The sequence below is a fragment of the Rhodamnia argentea genome, chromosome 2 (assembly GCF_020921035.1).
Source record: "Rhodamnia argentea isolate NSW1041297 chromosome 2, ASM2092103v1, whole genome shotgun sequence".
Taxonomy (NCBI): domain Eukaryota; kingdom Viridiplantae; phylum Streptophyta; class Magnoliopsida; order Myrtales; family Myrtaceae; genus Rhodamnia; species Rhodamnia argentea.
In genome coordinates, this window is record NC_063151.1 from 20521325 (window position 1) to 20542355 (window position 21031).

Sequence of the window (21031 nt, forward strand, 5' to 3'; positions counted from 1 at the left end):
ATGGGGATCGGCGGCAGCGATAGTGCGATGACCGTATTCAAACTTGAGGTAGGCTCCCCGGAATTGGCGTAGTGGTTGTAACGTTGCTACTCAACGTCGGAGGGTACATTCACGATTCCGTTATGTGTTTGAGATGAGAAAATCCAGTTTGACAAATTTAAGGAGCCACCTTTCGATCAAACTTTGATTTAAGGAGTATCAAATCTACTCTAAATTTAATATGGATGAATAGCGTTTAATCCGTAATTTGATTGGGCAGCTACACATGCGAAAAGAGAATGCCGAAATGTTTGTACATAATTTTTGAGCTGCTTCAAATTTTTCGCAGTCCCAGATTGAATTTAATAATTAAGAAACTACATTCAAGATAAGCATGTTAACGAAGAGTACAGTGCACTTTGTATAATTTATCTTCCTTTTTATCAGATATACGTTTACGGTTTGAATGATCGTCAACCGAGAAAAAAATAAAAAGAAATAAATCAAACAGCCTATCACAATCCGCCACGTCCGCCAAAAACAAAATTTCTCTCTCCGCCAGCTCAGCTCACATGTCTTCCGCAGATCACTTTGCCGCGTGAAGTTCAAACATGTGAAACCCAAAGTCTCAGTGTCTTCAGACGAAATCTTCAGACGAAATCTTCACTGGAATCCCAGTCCCTCGCAGCTGAATACGCTTATAAATTGGGATTATATCATCGCCTTCTTCTCGTTCTAGTCTAGGGTTTTTCTTGTTCTCGCTCGGAGTTAAGCTTCGGCTTTTGGGCTTCAATGGCGGGAATTTCCGACGGTGGCGGACCGCTCTACGGCGGAGCTGTTCCCTTCCGATCACAGTGAGTGATGACGCTCTTCGATTCTCTCGGTGCTAGCAGTCTCTGTTCGAGTAGCCTCTTAGTTGATTCAGGCTTAGTTGTTTTCTGAGAGAAACGTCGATTGGGTTTCTGATTCGGGATTGGTTTTGCGGTTTGATAGCCAGGGGCTTATGCCGAGAGTGGCGGCTCGCTCGGATGAATTCGTGTTGCAGATCGATCCGGTGGATGGTGGATTGGATCATGAGGTGGGCGGTCTCTGCAGGCAAGTCCACCAATTAAGAAACGTAAGTTTTGATCAATGTTCTCGGTTTCCCCACCTCTTTTAAGTCGAGGAACGTGCTCTTTTTTTGCTAACTATTCGACTGCTAAGTTGCCGGATGCACTGCGATTGTATTATCTGTGTTACTATGATCAGATTTACGATATTTGGCTACGGCGCTCACAGTTCTGTTGGAAAAACATGGTTCTGCGCTTTCCCTGTTCGTCTGTTCTGTCCATCCCCTTGGGAGAGATCAATCATTATCACTTGTTATTAAAACTTGAGATTGTGGTTTTGAAGAAGTATGAGAGTTAATTTGGAAGCTACGATTACTTTTGTGCAGGTAGCCCAGGAGATAGACAGAGAGGCGAAGTTCCAGAATGATATGCTCAATCAGCTGGTGTTTATTTTACTCTTCTTCCCTTGAAATCTTTCTGTTGGAATTGCAAGTCTTGGATAAGATAGCCTTGGAGACTGACCTCAAAAGGATGGTTAGGTTAACACTTAATCTATCCAATGAACTGAAAAACTGAAAACCAGTTCGTCTTCTCACTTTTTCACTTAGTGAAATTTCCTGATGCAACTTCAATTGATGGCGAATTCCATGTCCAGTGAGGTGGCTGTCGATGGTCATTGTCTTCGTTGTCGATAGCTTTTTGATGTTGAAGATTTTGTCACTAACATCTGCTCTCTTTCCCTTTCGCTGCCTATGTCATATATCTCTGTCCACTGCTTCTGCTTCGAGAAACTTGTTAACTGGACGATTGAAGTGAGTAAATTATATGCCATGTAGTACATGCTAATGCCAAAAATCACCCTCACTTTGCGCTTGACAATGCAACACTGTTGACCAACTAATGAAATAAGAAAAGAATTTTTGAGAATAGCAACATGAATCTCCACTTGAGGAAGCAGGAGCCATTGTCATCTGTTTTTATATGTTATCTTGTCAGAATGCAGAGTCATAGATGATTGATAGTTACTGGTTTGGAGATGCTAAGAAGGCCCGTGGTTTTGTTTCTGAACTTATTCGATGTCTTGACAGCAATTGACTCTGATCAAAGCTCGGGCAGGGGTGAAGAACAATGTCCGGAGACTATACAAGAGCATCGTCCAGGATGGCTCAAACAATGTCGCACCTGTCATCGCATTTGCATTGATTTGTTCCTTGTTGCTCTACCTTCGGTACAAGATCTCCGGATGATGAGGAGTTGGCACTTTGCTTCAACACTTTGTTAGACGTATTCCCTAGATTCAGTAGAGACCACTCTAGATGGAATTGTACAGGCGTACACAGGACATCCCTTTCTTCTTTTTCCTGTTGCAACCATGAAATTTCTGATTGCTCGTAGTCTGCTGTACAGCCCATATTTCATTTTTACAGCTATGTTAGGTCGTGCCTCTTTTTTGTCTCATCCTATCAAGTACCACTTGGGATTCGGAAGGTTTCGGCTCTTAAAAGTTTTGTGAAGGGTTGCGTGAACACGAACATTCGAAAGGTCCTTGTAATGACCGCTTGGGATCTGGCATGAGCATGAATTACTAAATTCCTGAAAGCTTCCAAATCCACGAATCCATAGAAAGAAACTACACGCCGAATCGATTCAGAGTACTGTAATGGATAGAATGCAATATCATGACCTTGTTATCTGTTAAGCTGATCTTAATGGTCTGGATGCACCGGCAACAATCCGGTTTTTCTAGATCAAAATTGCAAGGTGCAAATATGCAGTTATTTGCAAGTAGTTAATAAATCACTGGGAAAATAAGTGATACCCTGCATACCATCCTTGTAAGAGAAACAAAAGAGAGAAATTGCTACACAATCTGCAACAGAAAGACCAGAAGGTCAATAAGGGAAGCATCCAGGATCAACTAGCTCTTCTAATTTTATGTCCTCCAACGTGCTTATTATTAAGGACCTACGTGCCGATATCTCTTGAGACACTTGCTCCATGCTTGGACGATGCTCTGGTTTTGCACTCAAGCATGTAAATGCCATCTTTACAATGAAAGCCACTTGACCTAGCCAATCACCATCTGGGTATGGAATCCTTTGATCTAGAGCTTGTTTTAGGGGCCAACGTGAAGCTGCTGAATTGGTTGATGATGAAGAAGATGAGGATGCGAGAGACGATATGAGATTGCCTGGATGTCTACCCATGATTACTTCCAATGTCACCACTCCAAAGCCATAAACATCACATTTCTCCTTCACCTCCATCGTGTATGCGAGCTCTACGTAGGGAAAATAGTATTGTTTTTTTTTTCTTGTGTTATTAATGCTACCTTTTTTAGGCCAAAATCGTAGTAATGCTATTCAATTTCAGAAATGAACTTACCTGGAGCTGCATATCCAAAAGTTCCTGCGAAGGAAGTCCAATTGGATGAGTAAGGTTGTAGAACCTTAGCCGCGCCAAAATCGGAGACATGAGCTTCGTATTCTTCGTCTAGTAAAATGTTCTTGCTAGACACGTCTCGATGAACTATGGGAGGAGAGCATTCATGGTGCATGTAGGACAAAGCATGAGCCACACCTTTTACAACATTCACTCTCTCATTCCAACCAAATGCTGTTATCCTCTGTTCATCGTTCAATACATCCTTCAAGCTGCCAGATTTGAAGAACTCGTACACCAAAAATGAATGTCGAGAACTCGAGCAAAAGCCATAGAGCTTGACAATATTTCGATGTCGAGCTTCGGTCAGGGCATGAATCTCCCTTTCAAATGCTTTTCGGCTGGGAATTTCGACGTCAACTGCTTCCTTAAGTTTCTTTACAGCAATAGTCTCACCTGTTTGCAGCTGGGCCTTGTAAACACTACCATGTCCTCCCACACCGATGCAATATTTGGCATCAAACTCCTCCGTAGATTCAATAATGCTCTCATAGACCATTCTGCCGTCAAAGCTCAGTACTGCCCATGGGTTTTCATTGCTTCCATTGATTGAACTAGGCTCTGTTTTTCTCGATCTTCGGCATACTACACTTGAAATTCCCACAACAAGAATCAACGAAAGTAGGCAACCGAAAGTAGGAATCATAATTAGCAGCAATTTTTTGGTTTTGTTCTTGTCTTTCGACGTTGTGGCTGTACAGGGGTTGAGACTAGCAATAACTCCACACAAGCCTTTGTTCCCTCTCACCACTTCAATTGTGGCATTACGAAATGCTGGAATGTCGGGTAAAGGACCCTCTAACTCATTGTACGATATGTCGATGGATGTCAAGCTCGCCATTTCACCAAAGGTCGACTCAATTGCACCCGCAAGCTGATTGTGTGAGAGATTGAGTTTTTCCAATCTGTGCAATAGCCCGAGTCTTTAGGATATTTCTCCCGTGAGCAGATTATGACTCAGATCAAGAACTTGAAGAGACTGGAGGTTGCCGATCTCCATAGGGATACTATTTTCAAGATTATTGTTTCTTAAATTCAAGAACACAAGGTTGGAGCACGCCTCAAGTTGTGTAGGAATTGAGCCACTTAGGTTGTTCCCCGCAATGTTGAGTTTCTGCAAACTGGACAAGGCTCCAAGTTCTTGAGGGATGTGGCCTGCAAGATGGTTGCCGTCCAATGAAAGCTCCAGCAGCAACTTCAATTTTCCAAGGTCTTTAGGAATTTCCCCGACAATTTCATTTGAAGAGAGGTCGAGTCTATGCAATTGATTCATGTTTCCAAGCTGAGGTGGTATGGTGCCAGAGATTTTATTGTTGGAGATTATCAAGCTCGTCAAATTTCTACATTCAACCAATATCGGGGGTAGCTCGCCGTAAAGCTCATTGTTGCTCAACTCTAGGTAATCCAAGTTAGGGTACACACCAAGAGCATCGGTTATATTTCCGGTGAGCGAGTTGCTTTCGAGCCTAACTCTATACAAACTCGAACAATTTTTCAGGCTTCTTGGGATGGGTCCACTGAAGTGATTGTTAGCAGCAGAAAAATTTGTAAGAGCTTGGCTACTGCATATTTGTTGCGGCAATTGCCCAACAAAGTCGTTACCAGACAGCTGTAGATTTGTCAGGGATGTGAGATTATTTATCTCGATAGGAAGAAAGCCCCCTAGATTACTCATACGTAGACCCAGTTGCGTAAGCTTGCTTAAGTTTCCAATCTCTTTAGGAATAGAGCCACTGAGGTTATTCACGGTGAGAGATAGTGTCGAAAGAGATGTAAGATTTCCAATTTCCTGAGGGATAGGACCAGAAAGCATATTGTTCTCTAGGCCAAGAACATCCACATTTCTCAAGTTCCCCATGATGGATGGGATAGGACCTGAAAGCTCATAGTTCACAAGTAAAAGATCGATTAGGTTGCTCAAGCTACCTATGGAGGACGGAATAGGACCGGACAGCTCATTGTTGGAAAGGAAAAGAATATTCAGATTGCTCAAATTCCCTACAGATTCTGGGATATGACCTGTTAAATCATTGTTTAGCAGTTCAAAGTGTACGAGGGATTCCATTCCTCCAACTTCCGAAGGTATGGATCCAGAAAGTTTGTTGCCATAGAGGTAAAGAAATACCAAATTACTCAGATTTCCTAGAGTTGTAGGGATGGATCCATTGAGATAATTGCTTGATAAATCAAGTTGATTTAGAGATGTCAACATGCCTATTTCCTTTGGAATGGACCCAACGAGTTGATTATTGAAAAGCCGTATATCGCACAAGCTACTCATGTTTCCAATGGAAGAAGGAATTGGACCCCCAATGAGGTTGTTCATAAGGAAGAGATGATTGAGAGATTTGAGCATCCCTATTTCTTGAGGGATGAAACCAGAAAGCTTATTATCCGAAAGAAAGAGGCTCGACAAGTTGGTCAAACTACCTATCTGCGTGGGAATTGGGCCGGTGAAACTATTATACGAAAGCTCGAGAACTTGCAAAGAACGCAAGGACCCGAGTTGAGATGGAATGTTTCCCGAAAAGTTATTTCGAGACAAGTCCATATGAGTAAGCTTGCCAAGATCAGCCATGCTTGGAGGGATATTCCCGCAGAGAGAGTTGTTGGCAAGCTTTAGAGCAATCAGGTTGGGCAATTGGGAGAAATTGAAATGATGAAGCGTACCGTGTATACCTGAATCTAAAAGGTTCAAGCTTGCAATGCTCCTGAGAGGATCACAAACGATTCCCCTCCATGAACAAGGGTTGTTGCCATTCCATGAAGACAAAGTGTGGCGACTCTGGCTGTCTAGCTTAGATTTCCATGTGAGGAGTGCCTCCACTTCCTCATTTCTCGTTTGGTTGCGATCACCAGGAAGGGCCGCTAGAGAGGGGCATCTCGATGAAGCAAGACAAGGCATTTCTTGCATGAGCATGAGGAGGACATAAGCGAGGAACAACATTGGGAGCTGCTTTTGGGATGAGTCCATAACAGGTTGTCTAGGAGGATATTTGCCGGGGGGGTAGGCTTTTCTTGGTCTCTAGGTGCATTTGTGTTGAAATGGACCGAATACAACGGAGACGTACTTATAGAAGGAAATTGGGACCATCAAAGTCAACAACCAAGTCAATAATCTTGGTGACAATTCCTCCTCATTCCGAAATACTCCCACGTGGATCAAGCCGAACGTACCTGGCTATGAAATTTCTATTTTATCACGGCTGCGAAGTTGCGTCAGTTTAATGTGGGAATTGAAAGGTAAAAGCTTTAAACTATGGACGAAGAAGCTGGACTTTTCTTGTTGGATTTTGCATCGACAATAATCTAATCTATCTTAAAACAGTTTAGGTCTTCCTTTCCTCTCGTTCTCATTGCGTGAATGGACTTATTGATCAACAATCATCGACCACAACTTATTTTGTTAATTTGCAAAGTGCCATTTGGTCATTTCGGAGCCAAAGACTGGGCATGTAGAAATGTTCAACAAGCCGGAGAATACTAGACTGATTCGACTGCTTCGCCCCAGAAAAAAAAAGCACTATTTTGCCGGAAATAGTCAAGAAGTTTTACCTCTGGGGAGTTTTTTTTTGTTTGGACGGACCTCTGGGGAGTTGAATATTGTACTTTAGAGGAGATTCTCTCCACTTGGTGTAGCGCGGCACATCAAAGACTTGAACGGATTCTTATACCCTTGCAACTTGACATTAATGGAGGAACGGTCTGATATTGGATAGTTGCTTCATCTTTGAAGGAAAAAAAAAAAAAAGTAGGAAAAAATGCGAAGAACAATCTCCGGACGGTGTCGCTACGCGTAGGCAATGTTTAATCAACCCAAATGCTAAGGACAATCTAATCAAAACAATCTTCGGACGGTGTCGCGTACACGTAGGCAATATTTAATCAAACTCAGGTTGATTAAACATACAAGAAAGCCTAATCGAAACAATGGTAGCCCACCCGTGTCTACACCCTCTCCTCTCTTTCCGCCTCGGCTGTCTCCACCACGTCGCTGCCCCCATCGTAACCACACAGTCGCCATCCTCCGCAAGCTCTGATGCTTCTCCAATGGCTCGCTCGGTCATCGAATTGAGATAAATCCAAGGTCATCGACGTCAGGGATCTAGGTCCCCCAAATATGGTACAACTTTGGTGACTCACCCTCAAATTGAGGTCAATCTAAGGTTATCAATGTTTGGCATAAAAGGATCGATGGTGCAATAGAAGAGATGAAGACATTGACAGTATGGCGGGACTAGCCATGACGGCGGAGGTTGAGGAAGGCGCGGTGGCATGGAGGGATCGTGATCGGCATCGGAAGGAGATTTTTCAAAGAAAAAGAGAACTTTCTATAAGCAGTTAGTAAGAAAGCAAGTAGTTAAAACCTTCGAATCAAGAGTAAATAAGGCCGATTGTGGAAAGTTTTGTTTGGGCTAATGATGTGCTTTTGTAATTTTTCTTTTCTTAGTGAGACTCTTGTTTACAAGTGTGTAAGAGGTAGCTACACTTAACAAATTACAAAACTACTCATAAGAGTTTGGGAGGAGGAAAGTTTCTTTCGATCAAAGACAAAAATATGGCATTTTTTCCTCCCTTTGGCAGAAGACTTTGTTTTTCAGCCAGCACTGTACATCTCCATCTCTCGGCCCCCATTACTTCTTCATGGATACCATAAACTCAAGGTATTCTGAATATATTATCCACTAGCAAGCTAGGAAGCAGCGACACTTTCCAGAGGCTTTCGTATCCTGTCGTGTTCGACACTCTTTGGCACGCGGTCGACAAATGGTCAGCACTCCGGACACGTCAACAACATGCGAATCCAGCTTCCCGATACGCCATTTTGACATGCATGGGGTTAATTTAAATATTTTCAATAAATTAAGGGTTGAAATGTAAATTTATCCAAATGTATATACTTAGTCACATATCCAGCCACCTTAAAATTAATATACCCAGCTAGCCAAAAAAGAAAAAATTAATCGCGAATCTCTAACAAAAGAAGAAGAAACTCATTGCTAATATATTTACGCATTTATTATAATTTATCATTTATGTATAAAATTATATATTTGATATATATTCAATATACAAGGTGTCATAGTGTGTCGGAATTCTCTATTTTTTGAGAAATGACGTGTCAGCTTGTCGTGTCGTGTGTCGGTGTCGGTGCTACTTAGCTAGCAAGATAGTTCGTGGTTTTTATGGAAAAACTTTGTTTCTAAGACTATGCTTTTTATATTTTTCGAAAACTTTGTTGTCAATCTATTTTGCATCCATTGTAACATACAAATTCAATTGTTTGATGTATTGAACGCGGATTGGAGTTGGTACTCGTCGTTCTACAGAAGTACTTCATTTTTCCATCAAAATGGTTATGAACACATACCCATTTTCTCGACATTTATTGGCAAAACAATACTTGTATTGAAAATTAACAACATGAAATATTAGTTATTTATTACCATCTTTCTTGGAGAAGCTATACCTCACCACGTAAAGTCGGCCGAATCCAATTTCCTCATGTGGAAATCTCACATTATGGGCTTATCATTAGCGATTCAACGACGCCCAAATCCCACGTCGCTAGTCTAGCCTCTAGAATTGTGCGAGGATTGTTCGTGGGCGGACCAAAACGGTGCTAATTAGAAGAAACCAAAATGAATAAAACTTTTGGCATTCTTAATATTCTTATCCCAAATCTGTAATAATGGCATTTTCTTTCACGGTTTTTACACATGGAATTCTGTCCTTTACAGTAATTGTGACTTTTTCAACAACCAATCCACAACGTAATATAATTATCATAATACTCGTGAAAGAAGCCGTCGCGGAAAAATCATTAGCAAAAGAGACAGCGAAAATTAAATAGGTCCACAATTCTCAAGTATTGGTTAGTAGGAGGTGTGCAACCGGATTGGGTAGAACAGGGAACCGGATCGGACTATTAAAAAAATCGGTCCGGTACTCCCGGCTCCAAATATTTGGAACCAGTTTGAACATGCTCGGTTCTCGATTTCAAGTGAAGACCCACTAGGAAACCGGACCGATTTTGGAATCGGTTCTTAGTTATAGTAAAAACAACATGATTTCTCTAAGTTGAGTCTAACTCTGCCTCGCCTCATTTGTTTTTTATCCATTCGTTGTCGCCTCTCTCTATTCTCTAGAGCAATATTTTTATGAAAGAATGGAGAATGGAGTTTAAAAATTTATTTTGATGAATGGGAAATAGAGTTTTACAATTTATTTTTTATGTTACGTGTTTAAACTTTTTATTGCTTATAATTGTATGTGACAAAGTATTTGAACTTTTCATCATTTGTAATTGTGGGTGATCACATGTTTGGCATATAGGGATTTATGTTGATTATCTTTTACTTGAACCGTTTTATTGCTCATATTATTTTGCTGTAAAAAATGAATTCAAAAAGAGGAAGAAAAAAAGGATCTTGGGTATACCCTAAAACCGGATTGAAAAATTTAGGTAGGTTCTAGAATCGGTTTCAGAAAAATAAGGTAGATTCCAAGTTTCAAAAATTGAGAACCGATTATAACAGAGTAGGTTCTAGATTCCAGTCCTGGAACCTACCCACTCTGAATACGATCACCCTTATTGGTTAGCTCCAAGCCAACACACACACACACATATGAGTAGGAGGCAGTAAGAGAAATCAATATTGATTAATGACAGTAATGCAACGTATATTAAGATGAATTATAAAATTGATCTATTAATACTTCGTTTATTTTGTGAAAAATAAGTGACTTTAGAAATATTATCCTTAATTAGTCGTTCGTATTGTTTGAAATAATTAGTAAAAATAATCGTTTGCATTATCAACAACAATTTATGTTTAAATTCTCGTGGATAGTGGAAATATTTCTGTTCTGTCAATTTTATAAGCAATACGAGTATGTTAAGAATGTATTTCTCAAATCATTGAATTTCCAAGTGATAAACGGAGCATGATAATGGTTTGGAACGTTAGAGATATTTAAATATCTTCTAAAGACATTTAGTATATTCCTCTGAAGTTCCATATCTATTTTAGCTTAAATAGTGATCTCATAATCCCCTCTTCCGTATTATTATTCTCAACTTGGTATTAGAGTCTCCTTTTCTGAGGTAACCCTAATGCACTGACTGTACTTGGCATATCAAAGTTGAATTATAAAGATTATCAATTAATTCTACGTATATTTAGTGAAAATGAATAGTTTGAAAAATGTCCTCTTAATTTTTTTTCCATTTATTCATTTTTATAAGTGATACCAACAATTGTTTTTATGAAGATATTTTTTAATTATTAACTTTCCGCTGGATAAACAAAGCCTAAAAATGGTTTGGACAATTATGGGCGGCTTCGGAAAAGAGTGTGGCATGTTCAACATATAATCAGACTATTATATGTTGAAGGCACTAATAAAAGAGAGAACAAATAAAGAGGAAAGTTTCATGATAAAGAAAAAATAATTTCGGGAAGTCATTTTTCAGGAAAATGTTTTTTCCTTTTAAGATTAGGATTTTATTTCCTTAACTTTAAACTTAGCAAACCAAACGCACGAAAGTAAATATTGTTAATTTATGCAAAATTCTTTTACTTAGATAAATACACCAAAAGAAATACGAAAATTGTGACAAACTGAGACGGTTTTAGTCGACCGTTGCACAAATCCCGAGCTATCATGAATCTGTTCATTAGTAGGACAAATAAATTTGTCTCTTTAATTTATCCGTAATGAAACTCCATATACTTTTAAGGTATATTTATTTTTTGAGCTCCATATGCTTCTGAAGCATGAATGTTGATACAAGTTTCCCCTTGAGATACCAGCAGTCGCTAGCTATCACGCCATTGTCATCTGTTTTCAATGATTGAGTTATCCCGTGAAGCTTCATTGTCAGAATGCAGAGTCGCAGATGATCGATAGTTACTAATTTGGAGATACTAAGAAGGCCCGTGGTTTCGTTTCTAAAGTTAATGGATGTCTTGATAGCAATTGACTCTGATCAAAGCTCGAGAAGGGGCGATGAGCAATATCAGGAGACTGAACAAGAGCGTTGTCCAGTGTGGTTCGAACCCTGTCATCCACGTCGTCCGGCGCATTCGCATTGATTTGTTTCTTCTTGGACTAAGTCCGGTACAAATGTAAGACTATTATTTATGGGTTTTATTAATTCTTATTGTAATTATTAATTGATTTAACAAAGAAAAGATATATGCAGTTTCCTAATTAGTCTAATATGGATATGAATAGTGTGGGCCGAGTTAAACCTTATCTATAACGAGGGAATGTGTTACACACTCTATAAATATAGCTCAAGTTCATCTTCTAAACCATAATATTCACATAGCCTCACGTAAAGATTTGCCACGGAACGTGATACGTGAGGGTGAGAGAGGTGAGAGAAAGTCTAGGAGCTATAAAGGAGAAGCTCTTGAGCATTGGAACGTCGATATCCTGCATCAAGAATGATGTATTTCAAATCAGGTACGTAAGTTCCTCTATTTTACAATTGTGATTAGCATATCTAGACGTGATAATCTTGGGTTGCCGCTTAAGATTAACAATCGCAGCTTACAACAAAATCTCTAGATGATGAGGAGTCGACACTTTGCTTCAACATTTTGTTAGACGTGTTCCCTAGATTTCAATATTGATCACGAATTGTACAGGCACACATAGGACATCCCTTCTTCTTTTCCTTTTGAGACCATGGAATTTCTAATTGCTCGTTTGAGCTGCGTCTGCTGTACAGGGCCGGATGCCATTTTTAACACTCTTACAGCAATGTTAGGTCGTGCTTTTTCTTTTCTTTTTTTGTTGTTTCTTTTTTGTCATCACATAGGAAGCACCGATTTGAAGATATCGACTCTTGAACAAATTTTGATTGATGTCAAGCTTGCCATATCATCAAAGGTGGACAAAATTGAACCCGAGAGCTGATTGTGTCTGCCCGTATCTACACTCTCTTTCCTCCTTGCTGTCGCCACCGCGTCGCTGCCCCCATTGTAGCCGCGCAATGGCCGTCCTCCGCAAGCTCCGATGCTCCTCCAACGGCTCGGTCATCAAAGAATATCAACATACAAGAAAATCTAATCGAAACAATGGTTAGCCTACCCGTATCTACACTCTCTTTCCTCCTTGCCGTCTCCACCACGTCGCTGCCCCCATTGTAGCCGCGCAGTGGCCGTCCTCCGCAAGCTCCGATGCTCCTCCAACGGCTCAGTCATCAAATTGAGATAAATCTGAGGTCATCGACGTTAGGGACAATGGGGTCAATCCACCTGGTCGGGGCACCATAACCCTCACATATCTAGTGATAGGAAGTCCAGTCCAAAAGCTTAAACCGATAAATAGAGGGAGATTACATGAGTATATAGGGCATTTGTCACCCGTTGTCAAGCGACGGGGAGATAATATTTCAACATCTAGGTCGACCAAATATGGTACTCCTTCTGTGACTCAGCCTCAAACTGATATCAATATGAGGTTATTGATGTCCAGGTTAAAAAGGATCGATAGTCAAGTAGAAGAGATGAAGACATTGATAGTGTGGCGGGGCTAGCGATGGCAGCGGCGATTTGAGGAAGGTGCGGTGTGGAGGTGTAAATGCGGGTTATTGACCCACTTTTTATCCCACTTTTATTCGCTTGGGTCATATATAGATCCAGCAAATTTAAAAAATGGCTCAAATATGGGTTTATAATTATAAAGCTTATTCAAATATGGGTCTTAACCTAACCCTTTTTCTACCAGTAGTCTGCACCTTCCCAAGCACCCACTTGTAAATGGGCCGAGTATATTAGTTTATATTATATAATCTTTAATTTTAATATTTTATAAGTAAAACAAAGAAGAAAAATAAAAATAAATAAAAATAAAAACTATTCTTGAATGTTGCCGTCCGCTGCTGTCATCGCCTCGACCTGCCAACCATCGCAACCGCATCCTGCCGACCGCCGCCACCACCCGCCGTCAACGACTGCTGTCCGCCGGTTTGTTCCTCCCCCGCCTCCTTCTGCGTCCTCTAGCTCCGCAATACGGATTGCTGGCGAGCGGATCCAGCTCGGAGACGCCGGGGAAGTCTAGGGCGGCCTCGAGTGCTTGCTCAGCAGCCTGCTGACGGAGAACGCAACTTCTAGGAGGGCGGCTGGGGTCCCGGCGAGAGAGTCAATCAGGATGTCGGCGAATGAGTCGTCAACGAACTGTGAGAGCCACTCTAGCTCCGTTGCATGGTCACCCTGCACAGAGGAAAAGTACTATAAGCGATTTCTCTATACGGACAAAATGTGCATTAATCTAGGCGAGGTTCCAACAAAGTACCATAAGCGATTTCTCTATGCGCTCAAGATGCCTCTGTTCTGGATCCTCGTGCTCCCGCACATATATCGAATTTGCAGTCAAACTGGATCAGATGATAGCTCAGATTGATACCGGTTGTTTTTCAGGTTATTCTCCCTGATTATGCTATTAGGTCGAGTTATTTTGATGGAAGATATCATATTTTTTCATGGAGGTGATCCCAGTTGCTCAATTACAAGTTCATCAGAGCCATTCTTTAGCCCGTTGAACTCCCTATCTTTTACGGTATATTGATTTAAAGCAATTATTTCATCCTTGATAAAGCTCCATATGATTTTGCACTTACTGTTCCTTGCTTGAATCTTTCTGTTGGGTTATTTTTATTTTTTATTTTTAGAAATCACAATTAGTGGGTTAAATTGCTGAACAATGTTGTCTCTTTTGTATACTTAAAGTTCTTATTTAGGGGGGAAATGAAACAGGTGGAGGATACTGTTATTCATAACTGTGTAATTGTTTTTTGTGACCCAAATAATGCATTTACCTTCTGTTAGCCTCCATTAAGTTTTACCGTGACCCAAAAACAAGTTACGTGTTCTCGGTGATTATTCTCACATTAAGCTTCATTGTCAGCTGTAGCCCGCAGCCCTTCTTTTATGTTGTCTTGTCCGAATGCATTGTCGCAGATGATCGATGCTTACTGATTTGGACATATACTAAAAGCGCCGGTGGTTTCGTTTCTGAAGTTAATGGATGTCTCGACAGCAATTGACTCTGATCAAAGCTCGAGCAGGGGTGATGAGCAATATCAGAAGACTGAACAAGAGCATCGTCCATTGTGGTTCGAACCATGCCATCCACATCGTCGTATTCGCATTGATTCGTGTCTTCTCCGTCTATGTCCGATACAAAATCTTTGGATGATGAGAAGTCGGCGCTTTGCTTCAACATCTTGTTAGACGTATTCCCTAGATTACAGTCAAGATCACTCTAGACGGAATTGTACAGGCATACCGCATACATAGGATAGTACATCACCTTTCTTTTTTTTTTTGCCGGTTGAAACCACGTAAGATGCAAATATGAGGCTATTTCAAGTAGATGATAAATATTCGACCAAAAAAAGAAAAGTAGCTAATAAATAGATTGACCAATCCGACCCAAAACAAAAAAAAAAAGATTGACAAAAAAAAAAGTAGCTGATAAATATAGGGAAAATCAGTGATACAGTGCATATCATCCTTGTAAGAGAAATCAAAGACAGAACTTGGTACACAAGCTGCAACAGAGAGACCAAAATGTCAATAAGTGAAGCATCCAGGGTCAACTAGCTCTTCCAATTTTATGTCCTCCAACGCGCTTATCATGATCGACCCACGTGCCGATATCTGTTGAGACACTTGTTCCATGCTTGGACGATGCTCTGGTTTTGCAGTCAAGCATGTAAATGCCATCTTTACAATGAAAACCACGTGACCTAGCAGATCACCATCTGGGTACGGAATTCTTTGATCTAGAGCTTGTTTTAGGGGCCAATGTGAAGCTGTTGAATTGCTTGATGAAGAAGAAGATGAAGATGCGAGAGACGATATGAGATCGCCCGGATGTCTCCCCGTGATTACTTCCAATGTCACCACTCCAAAGCTATAAACATCACATTTCTCCTTCACCTCCATCGTGTATGCGAGCTCTGCAAAGGGAAAACAACAATATTTTTTTTTTCCAATTTCTTATTAACGCTATCTGTTTTGGCCAAAACCTTAGAAATGCTATTTGATCAATTGCTTTTATTGAAGAAACCAACTAACCTGGAGCTGCATATCCGAAAGTGCCTGCAAAGGAAGTCCAATTGGATGAATAAGGTTGTAGGACCTTAGCCGTGCCAAAATCAGAGACGTGAGCTTCGTATTCTTCATCCAGTAAAATATTCTTGCTCGACACGTCTCGATGAACTATAGGAGGAGAGCATTCATGGTGCATGTAGCACAGAGCACAAGCCACACCTTTGACAACATTCACTCTCTTGTTCCAGTCAAATGTCGTTATCCTCTCTTCATTGTTCAATACATCCTTCAAGCTGCCAGATTCCAAGAACTCGTACACCAAAAATGAATGTCGAGAACTCGAGCAAAATCCGTAGAGCTTGACAATATTCCGGTGCCGAGCTTCGGTCAGGGCATGAATCTCCCTTTCAAATGCTTTTCGACTAGCAATTTCGACATCCACTGCTTCCTTGAGTTTCTTTACAGCAACAATCTCACCTGTTTGCAATCGGGCGTTGTAAACACTACCATGTCCTCCAACACCGATGCAATATTTGGCATCAAACTCCTCCGTGGCTTCAATAATGCTCTCATAGACCATTCTGCCGTCAAAGCTCAGTACTGCCCACGGGTTTTCATTGCTTCTGTTGTTCGAACAAGGCTCTGTTTTCCTTAATCTACGGCATATTATACTTGAAATTCCCACAACAAGAAGCAACGAAAGTAGGCAACCTAAAGTAGGAATCAAAGTTAACAGCAGCTTTTTGTTTTTGTTCTTCCCTTTCGACGTTGTTGCTGTGCAGGGGTTAAGACTAGCAATAACTCCACACAAGCCTTTGTTCCCTCTCACAACTTCAATCGTAGCATTACGAAAGGCTGTAATGTTTGGTAAAGGACCCTCTAACTCATTATACGATATGTCGATTGATGTCAAGCTCGCCATATCATCAAAGGTGGACGCAATTGAACCGGAGAGCTGATTGTGTGAGAGATTGAGTAATTCCAACCTGTGCAATAGCCCTAGCTTTTGGGGTATTCCTCCCTCGAGCAAATTTTGACTCAGATCGAGAACTTGAAGAGACTGGAGATTGCCGATCTCCATAGGAATACTATTTTCAAGATTATTCCTGCTTAAATTCAAGAATATAAGGTTGGAGCACCCCTCAAGTTGTATAGGAATTGAGCCACTCAGGTTGTTCCCTGCAATGTTGAGTTTCTGGAGACTGGACAAGTCTCCAAGTTTTTGAGGGATGTGGCCTGTAAGGCGGTTGCTGTCTAATGAAAGCTCCAGCAGCAATTCAATTTTCCAAGGTCTTTAGGAATTTCCCCGGCAATATCATTTGAAGAGAGGTCGAGTCTATGCAATTGATTCATGTTTCCAAGCTGAGGTGGTATGGTGCCAGAGATTTTATTGTTGGAGATTATCAAGCTCGTTAGATTTGTACATTCACCCAATGTCGGTGGTAGCTCACCATGAAATTCGTTGTTACTCAAATCAAGGTAATCCATATTGGGGTACACACCAAGAGCATCGGTTACATTTCCAGTGAGTGAGTTGTTTTCGAGCCTAACTCTATACAAAGTTGAACAATTTTTCAGGCTTCTTGGGATGGGTCCAGTGAAGTGATTGTTTGATGCACTAAAATTTACCAGAGTTTGGCTACTGCACATTTCTTGTGGCAATTGGCCAACAAAGTCATTATCAGATAGCTGCAGGAATGCGAGGGATGTGAGATTGTTTATCTCGATGGGAAGAAAGCCCCCTAGGTCATTCAGATGTAGACTCAAATGACTGAGGAATCTTGGTTTTCCAATCTCTTTCGGAATAAAGCCTGACAACTCATTTTGGCTAAGGTCAAGAACATTCAGATTGCTCAAATTACCGATGGATGGTGGGATGCGACCCGACAACTCATTGCTGGAAAGCGAAAGATAATTCAAATTGCTCAAGATGCCTATAGAGGACGGGATAGGCCCAGAAAGCTCATTGTTGGAAAGGAGAAGATTATTCAAATTTCTCATGTTACATATGGAGGACGGGATAGGACCGGAAAGCTCATTGTTGAAAAGCGAAAGATTATTGAGATTGCTTAAGTTTCCTAAGGATGACGGGATAGGACCGGAAAGCTCATTGTGGGAAAGGAAAAGATTATTCAAATTGCTCAAGTTACTTACGGAGGACGGGATAGGACCAGAAAGCTTATTGTTGGAAAGGAAAAGACCATTCAAATTGTTCAAGTTACTTATGAAGGACGGGATAGGACCAGAAAGCTCATTGTTGAAAAGGGAAAGAATATTGAGATTGCTTAAGTTTCCTAAGGATGACGGGATAGGACCAGAAAGCTTATTATTGAAAAGGGAAAGAATATTGAGATTGCTTAAGTTTCTTAAGGATGACGGGATAGGACCGGAAAGCTCATTGTGGGAAAGGAAAAGAACATTGAGATTGCTCAAGCTTCCTATGGATGTCGGGATAGGACCAGTTAAATCATTGAATAGCAATTGAAAATGTATGAGGGATCTCATTCCTCCCACTTCCATAGGTATGGAGCCAGAAAGTTGGTTGCCATAGAGGTAAAGATATGCCAAATTACTTAGATTTCCTAGAGTTGTAGTGATGGTTCCATTGAGATGATTGTTTGATAAATCAAGTTCACTGAGAGACCCCAACATTCCTATTTCCTCTGGAATGGCCCCAATAAGTTGATTATTAAAAAGCCACATCTTTATCAAGCTGCTCATGTTTCCCACGGAAGAAGGAATAGGACCGGTGATGTGATTGTTCATCAACATAAGGTAACTGAGGGACTTGAGCCTTCCTATTTCTTTAGGGATGAAACCAGAAAGCTTATTATCGGAAAGAAATAGGCCGGTCAAGTTGCTCAAGCTACCTATCTCATTGGGAATTGGGCCATTGAAGTTATTATTCGAAAGCTCGAGAACTTGTAAAGATCGCAACGACCCGAGTTGAGTTGGGATGTTTCCCGAAAGGTTATTTCGAGACAAATTCAGATGAGTAAGCTTGGCAAGAAGAGCCATGCTCGGAGGGATTTTTCCGAAAAGCGAGTTGTTGGCAAGCTCTAGAGCGACCAAGTTGGGCAATCGAGAGAAATTGAGATGATGAAGCATACCTTGTATGGCAGAATCTGAGAGGTTCAAGCTCACAACTCTCCCAGGAAGATCACAATCGATTCCGCGCCATGAACAAGGGTTGCTTCCACTCCACGAAGACAAAGTATAGCGACTCTGGCTGTCTAGCTTAGATTTCCATGTTAGGAGTGCCTCCACTTCCTCCTTTCTGGTTTGGTTACTAGCACCAACGGCCATTAGAGTAGAGCTTCGAGATGAAGCGAGACAAGGCATTTCTTGCGTGAGCATGAGAAGGACATAAACGAGGAACAGCGGCGAGAGTTGGTTCAGAGATGAGGCCATGGCAGGTTGTTTAGGTTATTTGGGGTGGGCTTGTCTTTCTTTCTTTGCATGACCATGAGAAGTACTACAACCGAGACGTACTTATAGCAGGAAATTGGGACCATCAACTCAACGACTAAGTCAATATTCTCTGTGAGGTTCCATGATTTATGGAGTTTTCGTGAAGGTTGGGAGCTAGTCAAGAAGGGTTGCCACTGTGAAGTTGAAAAGCTATAATTTAGAGAAGACTCTATGACTCGGGAGACACGGCACATCAAAGACTTAGGACGGACTTCATACGTTTGCAACTTGACGTCAACGGAGGAGAAGTCTGGCATTTTGGAGAGTGCTTCAACTTTGAAAGGAAGAAAAAGGAAGTACCAAAAAATGACAAAAAAGACAAATAATATCTATTCAACTTACTTATTTATATTGGAATTTAAATCTAGACAATTTTTTTTTTCTCAATCTCCAATGAAGGGAAAATTATCTTCGACCAATCTTCGATTTGTGTTGCCTGCATGTAGTAATCTCTGATTAAACTATGGTACGGAAAACATACAAGGAAACCAAATCGAAACATGGGTTGGCCGACCGGCCTCCACACCCGCTCCACTCCATCTCTTTCTCCCTCGCCTCTACCTATCTCCACCACGTCTCTGCCCCATTGTAACCAGGTAGTCGCCATCCTCTGCAAGCTCCGATGCTCCTCTGGTGGCTCGGTCTTCAAATGGAGATAAATCCGACATCATCGATGTGAGGGACAACAAGGTCTGGCCACCATAACCTCATATCTAGTTCGACCAAATATGTTGCTCCTTCGGCGACTTGGCCTCAAATTGGGATCCCGAGTTTTCTGATGTGTGGGATAAAAAAGCATCAATAGTGACGTAGAAGAGACGAAGATGTTGACAGTATGACGGGCTAGCGATGACACCGGTGATTGAGGAAGGTGCCGTGGCATGGACGGATCAGCATTGACACTGGATATTTTTTGGGGAAAGAGAGAGAGAGAGGGGTTCTTTTTAAGAAAATGGTTAATGCAATGAAAAATTTCAGATTGGTAAATATGTGATAAATTTATCCTAAACTAAATTTTAGATCACCAAAAATCTCAAACCGATACACTCGTGATATATTTACCATTCGTTAATTTCCGTCGAATTTTATCGTAAAATTGCTGAGTTGGATGAGCAATAAGTCAATAGATATGGCAAATTCACGTGAAAATCTGTATCGTTTTAGGATAAATTTATCATAGTTGTACTAATTTGGGGTTTTTGATGTCTCAAATATTAGTTTGGGTAAATTTATCACACGTATACACAGTTTGGGATTTTTGGTGATCCAAAAATTAATTTAGAATAAATTTGTCACATAATCGATTTAGTGGTTTTCGTGGTGTCCAACCTAAGAAAAATCATCGGACCAAAAAAAAAAAAAAAACTAAGAAAAATCAAACAGAAGGCGGCGGTGGGAAGAGCACTTTCTATAAGGAGTCTTGCTGACCCTTGACTTGACAATTGGTGAGAAAATGAGTAGTTACAAGTTACAACCTTCAACTCAAGAATAAATAAGGCCGCTTGCTGAAAATTTTGTTTCCACTAATGGTGTAATTTATAATTACTTTTTTCTTAATGGGACTCTTGTTTATAAGTGTGTAAGAGGCAGCTATACCTAAAAAAAAAAATTCAAACTACTAATGAGAGTTTGGGAGGAGGAGATTTTCTTTCGATCAAAGAAAGAGAAAAATATGTCGAAACAATACTTGTGATGAAAATTAACAACATGTAATCGTAGTTATTAATTCCATCTTTCTTGGCCAAGCTATACTTTACACATATTTTTCTTTGTAACTTTTTGGAAATCGTACGTGAGTTTTTTCACTGATTTGCTAAGGTTCACTTTTTTTTATCGTCATATGATATTCATTTTATATGTAAAATACGTTCTATTAACATTTTTTTATATGATGGATAATGTTCTTATCGATACTTTAGTACAAATTGACAAATATACTAAAAAAATTTATGTCATTAAGTTATCTCTTACTATACTTTTTGTCACTGGTGTCATCGCTTATTATACATTCAGTCT

The 21031-nt window shown here is 40.6% G+C and overlaps 3 protein-coding genes across 5 annotated transcripts; 1 reads left to right on the forward strand and 2 right to left on the reverse strand.

Moving 5' to 3' along the window:
- The first annotated feature begins 667 nt into the window (after positions 1-667).
- Positions 668-14712, forward strand: LOC115739538 (bet1-like protein At4g14600). Of its 3 annotated transcripts, none has more exons than XM_048274945.1 (4): positions 668-833; positions 973-1096; positions 1415-1471; positions 14526-14712. In XM_048274945.1, the coding sequence occupies exons 1-4, from the start codon at positions 772-774 to the stop codon at positions 14682-14684; spliced, it is 402 nt and encodes a 133-aa protein (XP_048130902.1). In that variant the 5' UTR covers positions 668-771; the 3' UTR covers positions 14685-14712. The 3 variants fall into 3 exon arrangements, with proteins under 3 accessions (XP_048130902.1, XP_030528532.1, XP_048130903.1); XM_030672672.2 differs by lacking the exon at positions 14526-14712 and adding an exon at positions 2117-2479; XM_048274946.1 differs by lacking the exon at positions 14526-14712 and adding an exon at positions 2117-2479 and having other exon boundaries at positions 760-883.
- LOC115739534 (MDIS1-interacting receptor like kinase 2-like) lies at positions 2812-4019 on the reverse strand. The gene is made up of 2 exons (XM_030672667.2): positions 3414-4019; positions 2812-3309 (listed from the first exon to the last, which is right to left on the reverse strand). Exons 1-2 carry the CDS (start codon positions 3967-3969, stop codon positions 2921-2923), a joined length of 945 nt encoding a protein of 314 aa, XP_030528527.2. The 5' UTR covers positions 3970-4019; the 3' UTR covers positions 2812-2920.
- A 275-nt stretch (positions 14713-14987) lies between the features above and the next one.
- LOC115739533 (MDIS1-interacting receptor like kinase 2-like) lies at positions 14988-19071 on the reverse strand. The gene is made up of 3 exons (XM_048273472.1): positions 16996-19071; positions 15569-16798; positions 14988-15450 (listed from the first exon to the last, which is right to left on the reverse strand). The coding sequence occupies exons 1-3, from the start codon at positions 18953-18955 to the stop codon at positions 15062-15064; spliced, it is 3579 nt and encodes a 1192-aa protein (XP_048129429.1). The 5' UTR covers positions 18956-19071; the 3' UTR covers positions 14988-15061.
- Positions 19072-21031: the final 1960 nt, after the last annotated feature.

Coding starts and splice junctions, on each gene's coding strand:
- LOC115739533 (XM_048273472.1), bottom strand. CDS start 18,955: ATGGCCTCATCTCTGAACCAACTCTCGCCGCTGTTCCTCGTTTATGTC. Junction 16,799..16,995: donor GAGTAACAACGAATTTCATG/GTGAGCTACCAC, acceptor AGCTTTCATTAG/ACAGCAACCGCCTTACAGGC. Junction 15,451..15,568: donor TTTCGGATATGCAGCTCCAG/GTTAGTTGGTTT, acceptor TTCCCTTTGCAG/AGCTCGCATACACGATGGAG.
- LOC115739534 (XM_030672667.2), bottom strand. CDS start 3,969: ATGGTCTATGAGAGCATTATTGAATCTACGGAGGAGTTTGATGCCAAA. Junction 3,310..3,413: donor TTTTGGATATGCAGCTCCAG/GTAAGTTCATTT, acceptor TTCCCTACGTAG/AGCTCGCATACACGATGGAG.
- LOC115739538 (XM_048274945.1), top strand. CDS start 772: ATGGCGGGAATTTCCGACGGTGGCGGACCGCTCTACGGCGGAGCTGTT. Junction 1,097..1,414: donor AAGTCCACCAATTAAGAAAC/GTAAGTTTTGAT, acceptor ACTTTTGTGCAG/GTAGCCCAGGAGATAGACAG. Junction 1,472..14,525: donor ATGATATGCTCAATCAGCTG/GTGTTTATTTTA, acceptor ATGTCTCGACAG/CAATTGACTCTGATCAAAGC.